This window comes from Leptosomus discolor, chromosome 1, assembly GCF_034619465.1.
Source record: "Leptosomus discolor isolate bLepDis1 chromosome 1, bLepDis1.hap2, whole genome shotgun sequence".
In the NCBI taxonomy this organism is placed as follows: domain Eukaryota; kingdom Metazoa; phylum Chordata; class Aves; order Leptosomiformes; family Leptosomidae; genus Leptosomus; species Leptosomus discolor.
The window spans coordinates 158,197,286-158,211,053 of record NC_141391.1 but is presented as its reverse complement, the minus strand read 5'-3'; the positions used below and the strand labels follow the sequence as shown (position 1 = coordinate 158,211,053).

Genomic DNA, 13,768 nt, shown 5'->3' with positions numbered 1-13,768 from the left:
GAAGTGATTCATGCAATGCAAGCACAGCTTTACACAAATCATTCTGTGACCACAGAATAATGAACCTGATTCCATGCTGATTTTTGTCCTGAGTTTTTAGAGCACCAGGTAGCCCTTTCAACCCACAGTGTTCCCTATGGCCTCATGTCCCTGCAGCACCCACTGCTCACAACATTCTATCCATTCTCCCGCTGCTTTCCACAACATCACCGTTCCTCTTCTGTGTCACTGAACTACAGGCTGAGCAAGAGGCATCATGCTTAGCTCCAAGCTTGGTGCTGACTGGCCAACTGGCATGTTTTTGCTGTTAACCGTACAGATCATATTATGGCCTTTGTCTCACTGAGGGCACAGGTTTGAACCTTTCTCTTGTTTACCTAGCCACTGTTTCTTTTTTCTTGGCTTATTTAACCATACTTGGAGGTAGTTAGTATCTCTGTCCTTGGGTCAGACATGATTGAAATTGGTCCAAAAGTTTAAAAATAATTAGAAGTAAGAATTGATAGATGAATGGACAGAGCTAAAAGTGTGATTGCTGCTGTCCATCACCATCATTGTCAGCTGGTTGAGACTGAGCAGGATGTATGGGTTCTGGAAACTTTTTACACATCAGTACACCTGCCAATCTTCTATAAGTTAAAAATATCCCACCGACACTAGATTATTGAGACTCAGAGCAAATGAAATTTTGCTTAACATAAGAATATTGCATTTCCAGTTAGCTAAAGTAGGTTGTATATATTCAACTTGGCTGCAATTAAAATAGAAAAGAGAATGTTACACCTTCTTGAAATCACACTCCACACTGGCTGTTTCACTCAGCATGTCAGCTTCCTTTGCAGAGGAGATATCACCTCCGTTTACCAGTGTCCCATGGCTGGACAGTTTGCTTTGGAATTACTTTTAATACTTTTCAGTCATTTTTCTTGTTATTGACATGCACAATGGGGCTTGAGGCATACTTTCTCTAAATGATGATTATAAAAGTAAAAAGATTTGTGATTAATAGCTATCCATCAAAGGCCTGCAACCAATCTTATACCTTCTTTCATAGACTTGTCCATGTCTCTGTTGTCCAGACAGGGGTTTTTTTAATCACCATTGCAAATGGGCAAATTTCCATTTTCCTTAATTCTTTTCTCTCACTCATTTTCCCTTGTTATCAATTAGGGAAAGAGGTCCGGATCATCTATCATATTTCTGATTGTCTGAATTTGTTGAAGCAGGTAATTATCAGTCACAAGAGGAAATTGCATACATCCTAGGAAATACTTGGAATCTATTTTTTTTCTGCCAATGGTTTAAGGTTGCATTGCCACAAACTTCAAAACACACCTTGAAAAACAGCCCTATTTGCTTCTATCTTTTATTTCTTCTTGTAGTGCTGTAAGAGATACAGATAGAGAAGAGTTTACAGGTTTTTTTCTTTTAATATTGTTTTTAATATATCAGTTATTGCAGTTGTTAGCCTGCTTCTAATTACCCAGATTGCTTTTATCCCCTCAATTTTAAGCAGAAACTGTTTCATATTTCCTAGTCATATGGCACAATCCCCAGCTTTGTAGCTCTATTAAGAAGCAGTGTTACATAACAGCTTTTTTGTAATTCAGTCACAGAAGTTATCAGATCCCCATCCAAATGTAGTGCATTGATCCTTAATTTTATTTCTGCCTCCCTTTCCATACCTTATTCTTATTAGTCAGCATTCTCAAACATTATTCTCAATCAAAGGGTGGACTTTGGACCCTACTTAGGTTGGTTTTAATCTGTTTAAACCTCTTTTATAGTTTAGATAAACGCCTTATTTTACTTCTTGTTCTGTAGTTTGTCTGAAAAAAGCTACTGTTATTTTAGTTTTCTTTGCAAACACTGGCTCAACCATTTGGTAATTCATATTTTGTCCCTGTATCTCCTGACTGGGAAGATGTAGGTAAGTTTCATGAAAAGGCCCTTCTGCTGACCCCATGATTTCTACTAATACCTCATTTCCTGATTTGTATTTAAAGCTTTTTGCTTCCGTGTTAGGTTCAGCCATTAACTGTCTCTAAGCAGTGGTGAGGCAGGAAATCTTTAAGTTCTCAGTATTAGATCTTTGTCCTAACAACTTCATAATCACCAAAAAGATCTGGCAAATAGTATCTTCTGATGACCACAGATATTTCTTCTGTAACCAAACAAAGCCCTAAGCATCAGATAAACAAATCAATTAAATTGCAATAAACAAAGGCTTTACCCTTCTGAAGTGGGGACAAGACCTGCATTACTTCTGCATAATCGCATCTTCTCAGAGCAATCCATTTCTATGTAAGGCATCGGAGCGGGCGGGAAATGTGCTTGATATGCAAGTAGATAACTAGAGTATAATAACCAGAGGAGAATTTTGTGCTAGTGCCGCTGCATTCTGTAATGTGGGTATAACAAGTTGGTTTAGTTTTCTATTCATTGAAGTAAAAATTCATAGAACAGCCTGGGTTGGAAGGAACCCCACAAGATCATCTGGTCCAACCTTTTGTGGGAAGAGGAGCCTAGATGAGATTGTCTAGCACCCTGTCTGGTCACGTCTTGAAAACCTTCAGTGAAGGGGATTCTACCGTGTCCCTAGCGTGGTTGTTCCAGTGACTGATTGTTCTCACTGTAAAAATTTCTTTCTTATATTGAAATGAAACCTCTTCTGGTGCAACTTGTACCTGTTGCTCCTTGTCCTCTCCATGTGGCTCCTTGTGAAAAGAGAGCCTCCGTCCTCTTTGTAGCCACCCTTTAAGTACTGGACCTGTTTTTGACCTGTTTTAATGCTTGGTGTTAGTCTGTCTATAACTAGCATACTTTCTAAAGATATTTCTCTTTTTGAATTTTGTATGTCGGGGTCTGTGGTAAACATAGAGGAAGTTGGTAAATTTGCAAAAAATATTGCCTACTAAAGGAAAAAAAAAGTTGAAAATTTACCACTTGTTCTCTTTTGTGTTTCAGGTATTGGTGGTAATCTAGTAGCTATTCAAGCTAGCAGAATTTCTACCTACCTCCATTTACATAGCATTCCTGGAGAGCTGCCAGAGGAAGCCAAGGGTTGCTATTATCCATGCAGAACCTATTATGGTACAGGTATGTATTAGTTCGTTGTTAAAACTGCTGTCTCATGTCTCCTCTTTTTCCCCCTGTATGCTAGACTGTACCACCAGTGAGAAATGTCAACAAACCAAACTTGTTGCAATTCAAAGGCAGCAGAGGCTTAGCAGTTTCATTTGCGTGCAGCTCTGCCTGGGAGAATCACAAGGAACTCCTTGCAGGAGAGGGACACAGAGAAAGGTGTAACCCTGGCAAGGGACAAAGATAGGGATTGATGAGGCAGAATGCTATGATACCTACTCAGAAGGATTTCAACCTCCATCTTTCCTTATCTTGTTTACCTGCTCCTAACCTTTGTCATTTAACTCCAGGAGTTCAAACTAATCTCCTGTTAGGACCAAACATTACATCTAACATTATTACTAAGCCAAGTCCCTGCTTTCAAATTCCCATTTGCCATTTTCTTTCTAGATTCTTGCTTCACAGCTTATGTAGTGTGTCAACAGCATGTATTACACTTTCATATTTATGAAATGAACTGGAACACAAAATGGTAAATGTGGGATTACTTTTTAGAAATATAAGGTACTTTTGAGGATGTCTTGAATATTGTGTCCAAAACATCCTCTTTTCTGGGAAGGCTTTAGGAGGTCACTGCAGCTCCAAAAAAGTAAATGGTATTACATGAGTACAGAATGAAAGCAAGCAGTGTGCACTGTATTCTGGAAGGGCCCTGCTTAACTTTTCTGGCAGACACTGGCGGTGGCTTTTTTCCCCCTGTGAAAATCCTCAAGGAGTCTTTTAGCAGAAAATAATGCCTGCTGTTCCACAATAGTAAATGCGGTGGAGTTCCAAAACTGCTTTCTATATAAAAATTAATAAAAATCTGATATAGTAATTGAAGAGCTTAACTGAATTTTGGGTCTTTTTTATTGTAGGAGTAAATAACAAATCAGCCCAAGTTCTGCTTCTTCTGGTGATTCCTGGACACCTGATTTTCTTGTACACTATCCACTTAATGAAAAGCGGCCACACTTCCTTAACTCCTATCTTTATAGCAGTATATTTGTTTGCAGCTCTGCTACAGGTAAGACAAAGCTACTTGAAAATGCTTGTATAAAATCAGTTTCTTAGAGAAAGTAATGTTTTGTCTGATTTCTGAAGTCTCCTGAATAGTACCAGAAGGTATGGGTTAATACAGGCTTTCAGCATGGTTTTGAAGTAACTAATTATCTCCACATGTATACACCCTACACAGGTGTATCTGTATTGTGAGTGCTCTTCAGAAGACACTTGACTGCATCATTTCCCAGTCATGCATCTTGCGCTTTCTCTTTCATATGCTTCTTGGAACCATTGCATCTAAAACCCAGATCATTTTAATCAACTAGAGGGGAGATGGAGAGAAGGAAAATAGCATTTATGAATAATGAATACATCAAGGAAAACTGTCAAAGAAACTTCCTAAAGTGGTTCACATTACTGTTTTAGTTAACATAGTCAAATATGCAGTAGATAAGAATGTTACGGCTTGCTTGGTGCATTCTTAATATTTATTAAAGTTGAAATAGGTCTGACAGCGATCACCATACAAGAAATGGTAATGGCATTTTGTTAACAATTAGAATCATAGAATCATAGAACAGTTTCAGTTGGAAGACACCTTCAAGATCATCGAGTCCACCCTTTGTCCTAGCTCTATCAACACCACTAAACCCTGTCCCTAAGTACAACATCTGCCCGTCTCTTAAACACCTCCAGGGATGGTGACTCCACCACCTCCCTGGACCGGCTGCTCCAACGCCTGACAACCCTTTCAGTAAAGAAATTCTTCCTAATATCCAGCCTGAACCTCCCCTGGTGCAGCTTAAGGCCATTAATTGTTATTTTGGCTGCTCTTACCTAGTGGCCTGTTCACACCCAGCAAGGGCAGTTCTTGAAAGATGCCTTTTGAAATAGCAATGTCTTAAAGTGAAATAATTTCACTTGGAGAAATCAGTAATACAAAGTGAAATGTTTTTATTAAATCCACAGTCAATTTTTAGCTAAAACCTGGCTGAATTAACTATAATGTTTCATTGTACCTTAAAAACAAAAACTGACCATTCATGTTACACAATAACAATACAATTGAAATATCCATAAGCTAAATATACATATACTATATGTATACTATATAGTAGTCCTTACTACACTATATATACTATTCCTATACTATATATAGTCCTTTCTAATAACTTTTTAATCCTTTGGCCCATTTCAGTCAAGTTTTTCTAAGTCTCAGTTCTCTCAGTGATACTAAATTCCTATAAGCTTAACAAAAGCAGGTTGGGGAACGAGTCTTTGTTAATGGCTCTGCTGATAGTAAGACTGCAGTGTGATTTCAGCCATTATTAGACTTAAGAGATTTCACATAGGAATCAACCTGAATTCATTAATCCATATGAAATCCATACAGTCCTCCTGCTCACAGAACTGGAGTCGGAATATGTTTAGGGATACAAACCTTTTCTTCAGCAGCGAAGGGCAGGGTAAGATGTGAGAAATGCAGAAGTTCAGCTGAAAACCAAGTTAAGGCATTAGGGCAGGACTTTCAGGTCACACAGTAATTGAGACCTAACGTTGGCACATGTACCCATGTCAAGTCGATTTTTATAAATTCAAGTTCTGATTACCCAGTTTTGTAGTCATGTATCTTCATTGCAGTCCACAAGGCCACACCTGATTTTCTTGATTTTTTTAGCAGACATATAGCCTTTTTTCTTTTTTCCGCGCCCCCTTTTATGGATGATTTTTTCCTCTTTAGCTTCTGCCTTTAGCCATACCAGGCAGTTTGAGATGTATTTACTTTTAAACTGAGTAACAGTATTGTACACTATAAGTTCTTATGGGTCTTGGCGCACTTACAATTTGGAACACCATGTTTTTTAACACCTTCTGAAAATATTTAATAGATTCTTTTCCTCATTTTAATTATTCTGGCATTTTTCTAGTAGTGATTATTGTAGTTTTGTGTATCTTTAATTAGAGCAGATTTAAAGTTTTCAGAGAGACGATTCTTGTTTTAACCTTTAAATCTAGAACATGTTTTATTTACCTGTCAGTCTGAAACACTTCCCTACTGCAGTTGTGTGCTTTTAAGTTTCTCCTTTCTCAAGGAAAACATTCAAATATTTGTACTCATTCCTCTTCCCTTTTTTTCAGTGACATCATCTATGCACCTGCATATAGTAAAGAACAGTTTTCAAGCTGCCATTTCTTTTGGCATAAGCCGACATCTACTGATCTCACTTTTCCAGAGTGCTTTATAATTTTTGTCCTCCCAATGAGAGCTTTTCGAGTTCTGCTGTAAAACTGAAAAACCTCACGGCCAATTATTGCCATTTCAGTTATCAACAAAACAAATCCATTGACAGTCTTTTGAGCAGCGAGAGACCTGCATTCTAGGCCTTTTTTATAATATATTGTACTTGGCATTCATTTTCACTTTGCATGGAAGGCATATGAAAATGGATGTCAAAAATTACAAGCCTGCTTGCAGGCTCTATCTTTTATGTTTGAGATGGTAGATGATAATTTAATAGAACATAGTGATTCCCAAAGGTAAGAGTCAATTATGGTCAGTCCTGCGTTTGAGGAGGCTTGATAGCACTACTTTGCCCTTTCCAATTCCTTACTTATATTCACCTGGGGGGCAGAAAAGGTAGCTGAGTAACGATTATGGCAATATACCACCTATCTACATTTTTTCCACTATGTTAAAAAATTAATGCTAAATTAAAAAACAACAATAGCAACAAAGTGAATTTTCCATTTTTAAAATTCAAGCAACTATTGTAAGACATTAAATTATTTAATGACGTATTTTACAGTGGACTGAAATAGATTGTTAATTAACTTCAAGATCTGTTTATTATCTCTGATTGTCCAGCTCTGCGTTTGTTTAAAATGGAGAGGAAGGGGTTAGGGAAGCAACAAAGGTAGAACAGGAATGTTATAGTAAGCTGAAAAAAATCAAGGAAATGTTAACAAAAACTTTAATTATGACTTCTAGATTTCTCCCTTCCTCTGTCAGTTTATGCTATTCCACATTATCTCTGTCGTAAATTTATAACATCTATATGAATTTAACAAGACTTTTTCAGATTGCCTGTAAACTTCAATATTATTTTCCCAAAGCAATAAAATGGAATTTGTTTGCATTGCAAGTTCTGCACAGTGTTACTGAAGTTCTGATCAGATAGTTAATTTCATTTTCATCCAGTTCTGATACTTTCATTGTTTGATTTTTGTTTTTTCACCACCCATGCCTACCAGTTTGTTTCCTCTCTTCTCTCTACCTGTTCTTAGATATTCTCTCCCCAGCATGTCTTTTAATTGAAATATTTATTGAAAATAAGTAATTAATATGACATGGTGTACATTAGCAATAGTATGATTTAGTTATTCTTGACCAAAAATACGCTATGTAGTAAAACAGTTTCACTGAATACATAGTTGTTTCTAAAAATCATTAACTTAAGACATTTTAATATGAGTAGCCAGTATTACGATCTGCATTCTCTGTCATTCTGTGTGAACCAAAGAGTTCTGGGTTTCTAGACTTAAGAAAACCCAGAAAGTGTTTTATTTTCTTTTATTTTAATTTTCCTACATTTAACAGTACAGTTGTTTCTGTTCTTTCAATAAATACATGTTCTTGAAATGTTCTTCAATTAAATTTATAAATTGGTTCTATTGAAATCCAGGCTATACTCCCTTTAACTTTAGTGGGGGCTAGGATTTCACAATTATATATTCAAAAAGGTGGAGGAAACTGCACAGAAATTTGTATTAATTTGCATTCAAGAGGAACTTTTAGGCTTGAGTTCAAAAGATCTGAATTAGCTCTGTAGTGAATGGCAGTACCAGAGGGAAAAAAAAATACTATGAGGAAAGTATAGTGTGTAAGGTAGGGTACTTCACATAATGTGACAAACAGTATCTGGGCAAGCCAATGTGCATTAATGAAAACCAGTATGTTGATTTTAAATGTGTTTTGGATTTGGTAGGTGGCCTCTATTTAAGAGGAATACTCTTTTCTTGAAAATTTTACGAAGACAGGTCACACACAAGCACATAGCAGTATGCTACGTGCCATTATAATTGGCATTTGACCAACAAAGAATATACTAGTTTAAAAACAGTCCTCCTCTTATACCTCACAAGGGCACAAGTATTTTTTAACTGTATGAAGCTGTGCACCGAGCAAAGTTTCATCCTCTGTCTTGTCAACCTGCAGTAGAATGAGAGCAGCACTGGAATTGCCAAGCCATCAGTCCTGGCACATGGCTCTGAGCGTTCAAAGGCAGCCTTTGTTCTGCGTGTTCTCACTGAGCCAGTGAAATGCCCTCTAAGGAATTTTCACACCTCCTAACCAAATCTGAGCACACAGTTACGTTAAAGACTCAGGGAATAAACAAACAATAGGAGATTCCCAGAGCTATTACCAAGTAAATAAGTAATTCCAAAATGCAGTCTCTCTTATGCAATGAAGGTCAGATGTCTACCGCCATGAAATAACTTTTCCAGTGCTTCAGGGCTGTTTGGGGCAATAGAAACCCAAGAATTCAGCAGTGCTTATAATGACTTCCTGCTCACACCGAAAAAGCCTTGGATTTCTCACCAGTGTGAGGATTCTAATGATGGTACGGGCCTCTTCAATGTGGAAAAATAACTCATGGGGTATACTGTACATTATAGAGAAGTAAGGAAGGTTGTATTTATAGAGAAAATATTAATGCATTTGAAATACTGCTTTTTCTAATAGGGAAGGTTACTTCTGAAATGCAGAGCATGTAACCGCTGAAGAGACTACGTGATTCAAGGGAATATGGAAACTAAGGTCCAAACGTGGACAGTTCTGCATGTTCAGTGCTTTCTCATTGCAGCATGAGAAGCAGACTTGCCAGATTCATTAGGGTCGGAATGTGGGTATCACCCGCTCTTTCACTTCCAGGCATGTTGCTGTCTGTGGTAGAGGCCTGGCTCCTACCGAGTGATTAGCAGGGATGTATCACTTTTGCCTCCGGAAGGCTGAGCTCAGAGCGTTTGTGAATGTAGTGTGACACACCAAGTTGTGCTACAGCTAGTGCAGGTTGAGCATACCTGAACACTGCATGGTCTGGGTTGCACTCCCCATTCAGACAGCTGACAAACAGCCTGGGATTAGGGCTGGCTTGGTCAAACCAGGGGGTCTGGCAAAGCTACAGAGAAATCAAGAAGACAGGCTGAGGAATTTGGATTCAAACTGTGGAATAGAAAAAAAAGTTCCTTCCCACAAAATTACATCAATATAATCAAATTGATTTAGAAACAATTTCAGTCAAAATGGTATCCTCATTTTTTTTACTTAGATGAGGTTTTAGTCTCTCATAAATGTATGCTATGCTGTCTGGGTACTTGGATACTGCAGTGTAGCTAATACCACTTAGCTACAACACAAACAACGGCAGCAAGAAAGAACTTGATGTTCAGTGGTTTCTTTGCAGCCAGACATTGAAGGAAATCTTTGTATGTTTGGAGGAAATAGGGACTTGTTTCCCCTGGACACAATACACACCACAGATGCTACCTGAGAACACAGTGGAGAAAAATTTCTTTTGAAAAATATATGTAGACCCTACTCTGAGAGTTCACTGACTACAGAATTCTGACTGTAGACAATGGGAATTCAGCAAGTAAGTTCAGTGTAGATCTGTTACGAGTGTTTTACAGTTGCTACGTAATTTCACATGAAGACATCAAAAACCATTTAAAATCTGAGAAATGCAATATATAATTTAAAAATTAACTTCATGAAGGGTCAAAACCACTAGAAGACCTAAACCATAGGTCTGGTGAGAATTATGTCAGTGAGGACACAGTCGTCTTTAGAGATCCTTCACTGCGGGTTTTGACTCATAATTAAAAAATAAAATAAAATAAACTTACCTTTCAATTTCGTAGGTTTGTAAGAGTTCTGAAACAGTAACTAACAGATCTTGTCATAGTTACATTATAGGTGAATTTTGAGTCAGTGTAAGTTTGAGGGTAAAGGAGAACTAAAACGCATTTGAAAAGAGGTTACTACAGTTTATTTGCATCTGTGTTTCCAGTCTAAAGTAACAGAATGAAACTATTTTGTAATGTACCTTCGCATGGAAAACAATTTACGGTGAACAAGCAGTACTAGCAACGTGCAGGATATCCTGTCCAAGGCACACTAAATAAACTGCTAAAAGGTCTTGGTTCTATATACTAAAATTATACTTGAATGTTGATAATGTCTGCATGAAAAAGCATATGCAGATATATAACCTAAACTTTCTCTTTCCAGTTTGGTGTTGGAATCCACCAATCACAGCAACAAATGTATAAACTAATATAAACACGAAAGATTCTAATCCCCTTTACAAATATTATGTACTTGAATGTTTTGGTTTTTGCCACTGTGAATTTGACATGCTGATGAAATACGGTCATCCCAGATAAAAGAAACAATAAAAATATTATAGCATCCTGCAACATATCAATTAGGCTATAGGAAGCTTAGACAGTATTAAGAATGTTTGGAGGGAGTTATGTATTTTTATTGTAAATAATAGTTTCATTCTTTTCCCATTTCAGAAATCAGGAGAAATTAATTACATGAGAAAATGCAGATGACATTTGGGCTCCTTACTATACACAAAAGACCAAAAATAACTTTGCTTTAGCTAAACTTGTTATTTGTATCTAAAGAGCTGCAAAGAATGAAAGTAAATTTTGTGCCCAATAAGAAAGGAAAAATCCTGCTTTGTAGTGCATAATGTTCCCATTGCTAGTCTTGCAGTCATAAGATTTGAGCTTTAAATAGTGAGGTTCACTCTTAGTTAAGCATACATATTCCATTTCAATTTCAATCTGATATTCATAATTTGAATCAGAAAGTTCAGTATCAAGAATTACTCTTTTCTGTCCTTTGTTGTACAAAATGGTGTGTGTACTTACACTCCTTATTTTCAGATTCTTCATCATTAGGGTTTGATAAAGGCTCACTCTTGCTCTTCCCTCTCTCCCTCCCTCTCTCCCCCTCATTCTTATTGCTATATTCTGCTGCTTCTGTCTTCTGAGGACCTTTTTTGGCAATGTGACTGACAAGTCTTTTTACAAATATGCATTTATAAATAGAAAATATCAGTCCAAATGCTATCCAATATTGGGATACTTATTTTGTATTTTTTTAGTCTAAAAATGACGTGTCTTTAGTTTCATTTTCCTCAATTTTGATGGTAATTTTTTCCAGAAGAGTAATAACTGAGCATGATTGTCCTTTTAAAATATCAAAAGATCTGGAATGATGCCTGTATTTTTGCAATCCTTGCTCAGGGCTTTTTTTTCTTGATCAGTGACTGTAGAGTATCTCCCTTTTCTTAGATAGGTATTTTATGTATATAGATATTTAGTTATTTTTTACGTTTCTTAAACCTCAGGGTTATTTAATTCTTCAGTCTGGAAGAATTCCTAAGGCTCTGTTTCATAATTCTTCTACTACTCATCTCTTTTTTCCCAAAAAAACACTTCATTGTTCTCTTCCTCAGTATATTAAATAATTTAAAAACACTGGCTTACATCTCGAACAGTTCTGCATATATTTACAAGCTTTTCTTATCACTTTTCCTCAGCATTTCATGCTAAACAGATCATTTTTGTACTATCTTATTAGGCTTTTCTGTAGCATTGATCTCTTTATTTTTTCCCTCAAAACCAGCTAGTTTTCAGTTTGAAGTATGAAGGCTTTCTTCTTCATGGCATGAGTGCAGAGTGGAAGTACACAGTATTTGTACTGCTGTGCCGTCTGCGTCATTTTGCTGAAATAAGTACAGGTCACTGATAAACCCCAGAAAATGTGAAGTCTTGTGCCACTTAAAGTAACAAGTCTTGTAATGTCTTTTGTGTGATTTTTCTCATCTTTTTACCTCTGACAGATCTTTGTAAGTGACTTATCAGTTTAAATTCACGGAGTGTCTTACTTTTCAAAATTCAGCAAACTCATAGTAGGGCTTTTGCCTTTTTTTTTTTTTTTAACTAACATTTGATTGATGACTTTGTGTCCTTTTAACATTGATAAGAAGTAAAACCTCATTAAAGATTTAAGTCACATTGATCTTGCAACACCAACTCCTGTGGTCAAACAAGCAACCATTTCCAAAGACTGATCTGTTAGTGAGTTTCTAGCCATGCAAATGCATGATGATAGCATTATTCCTTCACCAAAATGCACGCTGGTGAACTGCAGCCTCCTTCCACAAGCAGTATGTCCCAACTGCCATCATATACTTCCATAAACATCACTTAATATAATAAACTATAACTTTTTTCCTATTACTTAGAGAAGCCAGGTTTGTTATAATCTGTGTTAGGCACCTGTAAGTTAATATGAGAAGGTTCACAAAACTTTATTTCCAAGCTACCCATTTTTCACAATAGTCTAAGTCAGTTATTTTAGGGTAAAAATTATATAGACAAATTAAAAGTTTTCATGTCATGATTTTTTAAAAGCCAGAAGTGCATACTGTCATTTAAATTGAACGGTGTATGCTATGTATAATTGGTTATGTCGTATAAATGCATTATAAATTATTCTTGGAATGAATGCTTTCATCTTCTAACAGAACATGCATAACCATTGTTGGTGTGGGGCGCTACAGTCTTCTGTGCACATCCTGCAGGAGATGTTAATGTACAGTATCTTTTATAAACAGGCCTCTTTTTGTCTCTGTTAGAAGAAGGAGCTGACTCAAAGAATCTGATAGTCTTCCAAAGAAAACATCTGTTTTAAATATATTTGTTTGGATTCCAGTCAGCACACCTAGGACTTGCATAATTAGCTTAGACTACAGAGTTCCCTTTTCAGAAGATGTGTTTATATAAATAAGCCATGCATTTTTCATTAAGCAAATACTCCTCCCTTTTTTTTTTTTAATTAGGAATTCAGGCTTATATTTTATCGTACACTTTTACAAAGCACAGATTAATTGAGAAACTATTTCAACACTTTTTCAACAGTTTTTTTATATGACATTCATTTTAGTGTATTTTGTATAGTGGAGAAGTGTCTTGCAACCATCTAATCGGTATTTCAGTAAATGTGCATGTACATTTGTAAAGATACTTTTCATACTAGTAATTGATCATTTACTGAATAAAGTATGAATTTTGTACCTTTCACTACTTTTGATACTGCATATTCTTTTAAATGTACATAGTAGACTTTTAAAAAATTATTTATGGTAGTAACTGTCTTAAGTTTACCCTTCCTAAAGATCTGATTAGCTCAAAATACATAAAATACAGTGTTTATTTCATCTTAAGCAGCTCCTTAGAAGAGGCAAGAAGAAATGGAGGCTCAGTTAGTGGTCCTTTCCCCATTCATCTTGTGCCATGCCACACCGCATGATTCCACTGAACCAGAATCTCTTATCATACAGCTGTGCAACATTAAAAGAATTATTTTCTAAAAGTGGATTAATGAGTATACATACCTTTGGTATTAAGATCAAACCTCTCGAATGTTCAGACATTCACAGTTGGGAATGAAATCTTTTACTTTGGAACCAATTCAGCCTGGAGTGACAATTTCATAATATATATTGCAGGTGTGCCTTAGTACAGAAGGGCTGAAGCTGGTATTTTGTGCATAAAA

General features: G+C 36.4%; 1 protein-coding gene across 2 annotated transcripts in view; it reads left to right on the top strand.

Annotated features, from left to right (window-relative positions):
* Positions 1-13,768, top strand: part of SLC41A2 (solute carrier family 41 member 2) — a 46,447-nt gene that overhangs the window by 31,939 nt on the left and 740 nt on the right. For both annotated transcript variants that reach the window (XM_009947897.2, XM_086468353.1), the window contains exons 8-9: positions 2,968-3,099; positions 4,002-4,150. In XM_009947897.2, the coding sequence (XP_009946199.1) occupies positions 2,968-3,099; positions 4,002-4,150 (281 nt within the window). The remainder of the gene's footprint in view (positions 1-2,967; positions 3,100-4,001; positions 4,151-13,768) is intronic.